The sequence below is a fragment of the Larimichthys crocea genome, chromosome IX (assembly GCF_000972845.2).
Source record: "Larimichthys crocea isolate SSNF chromosome IX, L_crocea_2.0, whole genome shotgun sequence".
Taxonomy (NCBI): domain Eukaryota; kingdom Metazoa; phylum Chordata; class Actinopteri; family Sciaenidae; genus Larimichthys; species Larimichthys crocea.
The window spans coordinates 3,341,091-3,351,498 of record NC_040019.1 but is presented as its reverse complement, the minus strand read 5'-3'; the positions used below and the strand labels follow the sequence as shown (position 1 = coordinate 3,351,498).

Sequence of the window (10,408 nt, the reverse complement as noted above, 5' to 3'; positions counted from 1 at the left end):
GATATTTTCATGTGTTGTTGGCCAAAAAGTGGTCAGAGAAAACCCTTGAGCGAAACTTGAGCTTCATTAAGATCACTGTCAGCAGACAACTATAATACAATTATCATAATATCTATAATACAATTATTATAATGTCAAGTACAAGCAGCAGCTCCTGAGGCCCCATCTGCAAACTGCAGATAAAAAAGCACAATCTGTGGGTCGGATAAAGCGAGACTTTTAAATTGAATTTCTTCTCAAAGACTGACATAAAAAAAATATAAAAGAACATCACAGTCGGCTCCACAGATTTGACACATGTATTCAGTTGATCTATAGGACTAACTCAGCCTGTATAATGTGTCTCTGCAGGCATTTTTCAGTTCTTGAATAAAAACAAAACAAAACATGAATTTGTTATGTGGGTTATTTCAGCTTGGGCCAAGACTCAAAGAAAATAGTGGACATTTAGGAGGCAATGCAGATCTAGAAAGACAGACACTGAGTTGAATTATGGTAAATGTTGGATCCACATTGTGTAAGCTTGACTCATACTCTAACAGTCTAAAAGATACCTCGACCTCTGGTGCTGCAACTCCTCTGGTCTCCAACTTTTACATAAGTAGAATACTAAATCGTTGCAGTAAGCCTTTAATTTTGTTTTGTTTTGTTAAATAAGTTTGCTTCAAATCGTTTCTGAGTTCAGTTTGCTGTGAAATTTTAAATTTGCATTGACATAGCATGGAAACGAAGCCTTGATTACAGAGCTGCTGATATACTGAACCAGCAGACAAATGAAGCAAATTGTTAGACATATAAAAACAACAGTTTAGTGTAGGTAACTTAATGTAAATGTAACACTGTAACAAATCAGAATTGTTTAATTCTGATCAGCTCCTGCCTTATTAACTCATCTAAAGTGTATTTAAAAGTGTATGTGTTGGTTTGTCTGGTCTCATTTCATTCTAGTTTAAAGTTGCGTAGGACCTGTAATCATCACATGGACACATTTCCATGTCTGCCATCTTCTTATGTGTCTTTGAACTACTCATGGTTGGATTTTGGTGCCACCACAGACCTTATTTTGTGTGTTACAAATACTTGTTAAGCTGCAGCGTCTTAAACGACTTCACTGTGACACCCCCATTTAACCTTTCACCTACTTCCTATTGAATCCAAATCCAAACCTGTACAAGCATCCTTTAAAGGATCTCTTAAAACCCACAAACTTTAGACTCACTCTGAACGAGCACCTCTTCTCATTATTTCTCTTATTTAGAAACTAAAATGAGTAGAACTGGGCTCAACCTCGGTGGATGAATCACAACAGCTAGATTGACAAGCAACCACAAGATGTCGCCACTTAGAAGCTTTAGGGTGATCACATCTGTCAGTTTCTGGTCAGAGTTGGGCTATTATGATGTGTGAATGAGAGGAAATAGAGATTTATGGACAGACTATGGTGGAAGTCACTCCTCAGATTTCCACATGATGAATAAAAGCACAAACACAACTTAAACACACATCACTATAAGCACTTGATGATCAACTTATTGTGCCCTAAAATGGAGGGATTATGTATAAAAATGTTTATATTATCAATATCCTTTAATCTTAATTCACATACAGAGAGCACACACACACACACACTCATTCACAAAAGTGTCACTGTCAAGGACTTTTGGTACTAACTGTTAATTCCTACCAGACCTCTCCGGAGTGTCATGGTAACTGTTCACCAGGCCATTCTTACTTTAATGATCACTCACTGACAGAGTGAAACTTGCATTTGTTTAGTCTGTACTTTGACTTATTGACAATAAAGATTGTCTCGTTGTCTTGTTATTTAGGATATCCCCTGAGATACATCACGCTGTGCTTTACAGTGCTTTTCGGTTTGATTTGAGAGGCTTTACTGTCTATTACTGTCACTGAGTTGCTCTTCACATCTTTGACGAGCTGATTGTTATTCACAACGTGTCTATGAGGATACTCAATCTTCCAGGTCGTGAGTTACAGGAGAAGTGGCTCTGTTAAAGCTCAAGAAACACCGCTGAGATGACGCGGTGACTTAATGCCTCTGGAGATGGAGATCAACCCAGATCAGCACTGAACAAGAAGTCACATCTGTAAAATCCATGAGCAGAAAAGATCTGGATCTCAGCAAGACATCCAATTAAGATATTAGACAGCACACTCATTTCATTGTAGATATTCCATGATGAATAGTTACTTTGATTCAGTGTTTTATTTCCATGTAATAACTTTAATAACTGGATTTTCTTAAAATAATCTTTCCATGAATGCTAAACTGCTGCAAATCTCAGTCTTTGCAGGCAGATGAGTCTCCACACTGCTCTTAATCCTACCAAATATTTGCTCTCATTCGCCTCTCCAACTCTTGAAAAGGTTGTGGAAACATGCACGGGTAGGAATCACACAACTCAATGAACATAACACAATAACAGAATGACAAAAAGGTTTAAGACGCTGAGATCCCGTGATGAATGTTTGCAGTGTTTGGCATTCCTTTCAGCTGTTAGCACGGAGTTTATACGCAGCATGAAATGTGGATCAGCAGTTACTTTCTACTGCCTATCAAGCCACCTGAACACTATGCTGGACTCTTCGAACAAAAATCTTTTGTAATTTAGAAGAGCGTTACATCGAGCAACACATCTGCATAGTTTTGTGACGGATTGATAAAAGTTAGAGAGCAGATAGGAGAAAGAACAATGTCAGACCACATGCAATCAAACTGCTTTGGGCCTTGTTGACAGCCATGCCTTTGTCAGGCATCTACAGCATTAAACAGACTTGTTCTTCTTGTTTAGCGTAGAAAACAAATGCACACTCACATGTTAAGTTCAGCATGATTCAAAACAGTCTTGTGATATATGAAATTAGGAGGATGGATGTGATAAACTGTAGAAATTACAGAGTTTTTATACATTTACTGCAAAATATTCAGGAAAAATGCTTGCATCCTGTTGAACATGTTGTGCAAAGTAGACTTACTGTAAGCACCCCATGAGGGCTGATTTCTATCACGTAACCAGGATGACAGAAAGAAGTCATTTCAGTGGAATTTCAGTAACATAATAGGATGCAGACGTAATGTTTTTGTTTTATAGTTATACATTTGAGACCACTTTGGAGTACATTCAGGCAAATTAATCTGGGAGGTTTTGCAAACACAGTTTTGGTAATGCTTGGGTGTGGCACATATCACAGAATCACATTCTCATGAAACTCGATGGAAATTATAGTAGTTTTGTTAAGTATTACATGCTGGATGAGTTACGTAACCCCTTGTCTACAACTCTCACAGCATTTTTGGAGGGAGGCTGTGTCTTACATAAAGGTCATAAGAGAATACATGAGGTTAAGTCTGAATGATGGCCCATATACGGCACTACTTTGCTAAGTTGATCTACAGTTCCCATAGTGCATTTTCTCTATATGTACTCTGTGACCCTGATTTTTTTAAATGAACAAATATGCTTTAGATTTTCCGAGCAAAAACAAGTTTTATGCATGCAAAAGTTAACGATCATACCCCGATTTATTTATTTATTTCAGACTTTATTGAAAGAACATACTAGTCATACTAGTTCACCTTGTACAATAGTAACATAGCACCAGCATGGTTACATGATAGTATAATATGGATGAAAAGGGAAAAGTATGAAAACAGAAAAGCAAAAATAAAACTTAGATGTGACAGACTTGTAATCTTACATATAAATAAAGTTCTAGTTATAACTGTTGTGACAGGTTGTTGGTTGAAAATATCTGCATGAATATTTATTATAGATAGACATTTCTTCTGCACTGGATCTGATCTCATAGTTACAGACAGCATCTACGTGGAATTTGAAGAAACGACAGAGTAAGTAAGGCAGGTCCTGAAAAGTCAGTTGAATGGTAAGAACAAGGTCCGAGCCATCAACATGTACGCACTACCAGTCATCAGATACCCCGCTGGTATCATAAACTGGCCAAAGGAGGAGATAGAAACCACAGATATCAAGACTAGAAAGCTCCTCACCATGCATGGAGGGTTCCACCCCAAGTCCAGCACCCTGAGGCTATACACTAAGCGGAAAGAGGGAGGCCGAGGGCTAGTGAGTGTCAAGGCCACGGTCCAGGATGAAACATCGAAAATACGAGAATACATCAGAAAGATGGTCCCGAAGGATGAACTGCTAAGTGAATGTCTCAGGCAGCAGAACCCTGATGAGGGTGCAGAGGAGGAGGAACAGACAACCTGGAGGGACAAACCCCTACACGGCATATACCACCGTCAGATAGAGGAAGTGGCTAATATCAAGAAATCCTACCAGTGGCTGGATAATGCAGGACTGACACACAGCACAGAGGCACTAATCATGGCAGCACAGGAACAGGCCATAAGCACAAGAGCCATAGAGGCCAGGATCTACCAGAGTAGACCAGACCCAAGATGCAGACTGTGTAAAGAAGCCCCTGAGACAGTCCAGCACATAGTAGTAGGGTGTAAGATGCTAGCTGGATCAGCGTACATGGAGAGGCACAACCAAGTGGCTGGGATAGTATACAGGAACATCTGAAACCAGTATGGAATAGAAGTACCTAAATCCCAATGGGCCATACCACAGAAGGTGGCTGAGAACAACAGGGCCAAGGTTCTGTGGGACTTCAGCTTCCAGACTGACAAACAGATCCTGGCTAACCAACCAGACATAGTGGTGGTGGACAAAGAGCAGAAGAGGGTAGTGGTGATAGATGTGGCGATCCCAGCTGATGGCAACATCAGGAAGAAGGAACATGAGAAACTTGAGAAGTACCAAGGGTTGAAAGAGCAGCTGGAACGGATGTGGAAGGTCAAGGGTAGCGTGGTCCCCGTGGTAGTGGGGGCACTTGGGGCAGTAACCCCCAAACTGGGAGCGTGGCTCCAGCAAATCCCAGGAACAACATCTGAAGCCTCAGTCCAGAAGAGTGCAGTCCTAGGAACATCGAAGATACTGCGCAGAGAACATCAGTAATAACTGTACTTAGCATGTCATTTTAAGAAGCAGTGTTTTCAAAGATTTCTAATAAGTCTGACATGTGATATATTGTACATTGGTTTGGTTTAACTGCTTAACTTCTTTTTAAAAAGTGAAACTCAACAGTTTGTTCATTTCGGTATGCATGTTACCTGAGCCGACATTTTAGGCACCTGGGAACCAGATTTACATTTGGACACTGACAAACTTTAATACACTGCAAGAAATATCAGTTAATATTGGTTCAAGAGGCACAATGAGATTGGATGTTTTCTCTCATACAAATCAGCTTATTCCATAAATTATGCCATTTCAGAGAGTCTTGCTTCAGTGTATTAAAAGAAAATTGACTGGGATAATAATAATATTCTTTTTTTTTACTCATAACTGGTATATGAGATAAAAAATCTGGATATTTTTTTTACAGTGGAAGCAGGAGGGCTTGGCTTGTGCTGAGAAAGAGAAAGTGAAAGTCCAGGAAAGTGCTGACACAAAGTCTGACAAAGTCGTCTCTGAAATTCATTTTCATCTCCTCTTCTGTCTTCAAACTGAAGATGCTTCACACTTTGAAGCCCTGTGACCAGCAGACTAATGGTTTCTGCTTTGAAAACAGCCGCAGGTATGGACTCTTATTGTTATCTGTTGTTACTGAGGCTAAAATTCTGTTTATGAGGAAGTACTATAAGAGCAACGCAACCCGTTTCACATAGGGCTGAAGCCTGAATATTTAAAAAAAAAAACTTACATCATGAGTTCACTTCCAAGTCCCAGATACAATATTTTGTTTATAACATTGTCTAATTGTAATTTCATTTTTCAAGAAGATCTAGTGTTGTTTGAAAGCTGTCCCTACACTACACGTGGAACACAATTTTGGTTTGGAAACCCTGAAGACATTTCCTTCAAATTGATTTAGTATTGATTCATTATTTCACTAAAACTTATCAAATCTATACATTGAATATAAAGAAATTCCACAATCAGCCAATATATGGACCAATATTACTGTAAAATGTAACCCCCCACATTTAGGGCATCGCAGTCAATAAAAAAACAAACTTATCCTTAGTTTGGAAGAGAAACTTTGCGTAAACCCTTAATTGTCCTTTTTATGTCATTACATCCACCAGAGAAAAAGTTTTTTCCATCTTTGCTCATATTTACTAAAGGTTCAGACTTCGGTCATCTCATTATATATTGCTCAAATGTTACTTTGTACACATACAACTCTCTCTTTCCATGTGGTATTATGTCTCGGTATGTACCTTTGACATTTACATGGTATTGGGCAGTGTATTGAATAGTTATAGGGTGTTTATGGCAGGACAATATGAGACAGGAGGATTGCAGTGAATCAACCCTAATCTTTAGTGTCTTGGCCTTTCTGTTCATCTGTTGATTTAATCTTTATTTATCATTTCCAGGAATGCAGTGTTAGAGTCTGGTTTGTCAAAGCTTGGCTACAATGCCCCCAAGGCCAGAAAGACAGGGACTACCATCGCTGGTATTGTTTACAAGGTAAATGGAATGTTCTTTTTTGAAATGCCGACCACTCAAAGCACTTTTAAGATTTTTTTTTTTTGGCCTTTTTGAGCTTTATTTGACAGAGACAGGATGTGGGGAGAAAGAGATGGGAAATGACATGCGGGAAAGAGCCACAGGTCGGATTCGAACCCTGGGCCGCCGCGGCAAGGACTGAGCCTCTGTACATGGGGCTAAACACCACCCCCACTCAAAGCACTTTTAAAACACTTGTCAGATTCACATAGTCACACACATTTACACACTGGTGAGAGAGGCTGCCACGCAGGGTACCAACTGCCCATCAGGACTGATACAACATGAGGGGAGGATCTGCCTTCAGTTTCAGTTATTCATTTATTTTTTTTATATTCTTTGTTCTTGTCTGTCAGGATGGTGTGATCCTGGGGGCAGACACCAGGGCTACAGACGACATGGTGGTGGCTGACAAAAACTGCATGAAGATTCATTACATTGCTCCAAAAATCTAGTGGGTAAAACCAGAGTTCCACAGCAGGATAACCCTGGCTGTGTCCTCTTTGTGTGCCATGGTTTGATTTGTTAAACTTGTTAAACTCCTGTATGTTCTGCAGCTGCTGTGGGGCCGGCGTGGCTGCAGATGCAGAGATCACCACACAGATCATGGCATCTAATGTGGAACTGCACACCCTCAACACAGGGCGACCTCCCCTTGTTGCCATGGTAACCCGACAGCTAAAACAGATGCTGTTCAGGTGAGGGTAACAGAGATAAAGTGTACATAATCCAAATCACTTATGGTTAATTTCATTGTCATGAATCCTCATATCTTCTCTCTTTGGTTTTCTCGGGTTTCCTTTGTTCATTAACATCCACACATGTCTAAGCAGACCGTCACTCCTTATTCCTCCCACTGAAATTGAGATTGTGGTCACGTCTCGATGTTTTTTCAGATACCAGGGTCACGTAGGTTCATCCCTGATCATTGGAGGAGTCGATGTGTATGGAGCTCACCTGTACAGCGTTTATCCACATGGCTCCTACGACAAACTGCCTTTCCTCACCATGGGTATGTGTTTACGTGTTAAATGTACTATATACTGTACTTCTCTATGTGGCTGGGCAGATGTCTGAAGGGATTTTTGAGGGGAAAAAAACAGATCATTTTGTTTTGATCATATAAATCCAGCTGAATAAATAAAGTTTCAAACCCAAATAATCATTGAACAAAAATTAAAAAGCATATTATGAAAAAGTAAAAACAAGTAAAACATGTTTGATTCTGGTTTCAGGGTCTGGAGCTGCAGCTGCTGTCTCTGTATTTGAGGACAGATTCAAACCTAATATGGAGGTAAGACTACTTTCCTTTGAAGGCCGGTGTAATAATCAAAAAGAGAAATGCACTGAGTGCTCTGATCAAACCCCTCTGATGTTTGTTTTTTTCATTTTACCATTATGGATTGGTGAAGGTGGATGGAGGAAGGATGAATAGTTTTTAATATTTTGAATCCAAATTTGTAAAACTTAACTAAGTATTGATTATGCTATTTATTACCAAATGTTTAGAATTTAAAGAGTTTAAATTTATCGCATGCTCTAGAAGTTACCTGGCTGACTGAGTAAGCCTACTTGGTGCAATCCCCCCATCTGGACAGTAGTTTCTTGAAGACAGTGTTCATTGTATTTCATTTATGTACGACCTCTGAAGAAGTTCCAACTATGTATCTTTAGTTAATCAAAGTAGATTTCTGCCTGTAAAGTAACTTCTTTCAGTGTGAAGTCACTGGTGGTTTGAAAATTTATGCTTTTAAAGTGGCCTGAAAGTTGTCTTGGAAATGAATCTGTAAAAAAAACTCAATTCTTTCTCGCTGCTCTCTCTTTTAGCTGGAGGAGGCAAAGCAGCTTGTGCACGATGCCATTGTTGCAGGGATTTTCTGTGACCTGGGTTCAGGCAGCAATGTGGACTTGTGTGTTATCACTGAAGCTGGAGTACAGTACCTGCGAGGCTACGACAAACCCACAACAAAGGGAAAAAGGGGAGCCATTATATATATATAGAGATATATAATATATATATATGATAATATATATTAATATATATATATATATATATATATACCTTTTATAGATTTATGTGTTTAGTAGGGGTGCAACAATACATGTATCTGTATTGAACAGTTCAACTCAGTGGTCTCGGTTCAGTCAACATGGCTAATGCCTTTTTTACAAGGTGCTGTTCTTGTTTTACATGGTTCTAACTTCTAAGTATGCACAGCAGAAAATGAGGCAGGTAGAGCTGCACCATTTTGGTAATTTCAATAAACTACAAGTTGAAAAAGGCATGGAAATTTCTCTTTTTTGTGTCGAAAAAATATCGAACCGCGACACTAAAGTATCGAACCGAACCAAACCATGAATTTTGTGTGTCATTGCACCCCTAGTGTTTAGTGCTATTGTGTCCCTGTATTTATATTTTTTTAACTGTGACCTGACAAAGGACTGCATTTGAAAATTAGTTTTTAAGATAACCCTGTTACAAAAAGTCATAGTCAAAATGCAGATATAATAGCAGTTTTGCATTATGAAAACATCATCTCTAGATGATTTTAGGTGTATTTGGGGCTCTGTAACAGGACATCTGTGTGTGGATAGTGGACACATATATTAATGTCAGATTTCTGTCTGTTCAGTGTTGAAACAGTGTAGCCACATAATATTTTTGAGTGGATTTTACCCCCTACTGAATTTTCTTTATTATATTTTAATCATCACCCTGGAGAAAGACTATGAATAAAAAGTGGAAATCATTTCAGGTCATATTTTAGTTATTTAATTAACAGTGAAAATGTGACATAAAGGAATCATGACTTTAATATCCTCCTCTGGCAGTACTGCTTGTACAATTGAATGTGACACTTTTTTTTTTTTTTGTCTTTTTTTCAGAGAGGGACAGTACAGGTATAAGCCCAACACCACGGCTGTCCTGACCAAAACTGTAACCCCGCTCTCTCTGGATGTGATCAACGAATCTGTTCAGATCATGGACACTGAATGAAATGTTCCTGATGGAATAAAATCTATTCACTGTGTAGTTATGTCAGTGTACCAAATAAAAAGAAAGAAAGATGTGGTCCAAGAATTTAGAACAGAGCATCTGTTGCAGTAGTCTCTCTAAAAAGCATAAGTGATTATAAAAGAAGTGGTTAAGTCATAAAAGCTTTTGTTTGTGGAATGATCGGTGCCTGGCAGTTATTTTGTGACGTTCTTTTTATTATTACATTATTCACCTGAGTATGGAAACATTCTACTCTGGTAAAAATCTGCATGAATGGCTTTTTAAATATATTTCCAATAATCTTCATTCTTTTTCATCCAGTGTATTCTCTCACTCACATCCCAACCCGATTCAAAATGGTGCAAATGCAGAGACTTCCTCAGACTTCTCTTCTCAGGCTCCTCAGATGTTACTCAGTCCCATAGATTTTATAAAATGGAAACAATCTTGTGCAACAAGCTGAGATAAACAGAGCCTGGACAACGTTGTTGTATGCCTGAAACGATCATGGTACACTGGGACAATAACATTTTAGTGCAGCGATACGTACGACTCACATAGAATCAAGTGACAGTTCTAGCTGGGATAGTTATAGCATCTCCAGCAGACAAGAAAAATTTCGATTGCACTGAGCATACGGGTGGCAGAGCCAGGCGCAGCGGTTGAGAAGTAATGTATGCCTGTATGAGGGCATTCAAGGTGGTTCAAGGATTTCAAGGTTAAATGTGCTAACATGTTGTCCTTGTTCTGGACCATCTGAAAGAGTTTCACTGTGCAGGCTGGGAGGCCAGTTATGAGGGGTTTACAGTAATGGAGTTGTAAGATAACTACAGCCTGTGTCAGG

At 39.1% G+C, this 10,408-nt stretch overlaps 1 protein-coding gene across 1 annotated transcript; it reads left to right on the top strand.

Moving 5' to 3' along the window:
- The first annotated feature begins 5,462 nt into the window (after positions 1-5,462).
- On the top strand, positions 5,463-9,746 carry psmb10 (proteasome 20S subunit beta 10). Its single transcript, XM_019269120.2, has 8 exons — positions 5,463-5,628; positions 6,434-6,527; positions 6,923-7,020; positions 7,124-7,264; positions 7,463-7,578; positions 7,802-7,860; positions 8,394-8,545; positions 9,453-9,746. The coding sequence occupies exons 1-8, from the start codon at positions 5,564-5,566 to the stop codon at positions 9,562-9,564; spliced, it is 837 nt and encodes a 278-aa protein (XP_019124665.1). The 5' UTR covers positions 5,463-5,563; the 3' UTR covers positions 9,565-9,746.
- Positions 9,747-10,408: the final 662 nt, after the last annotated feature.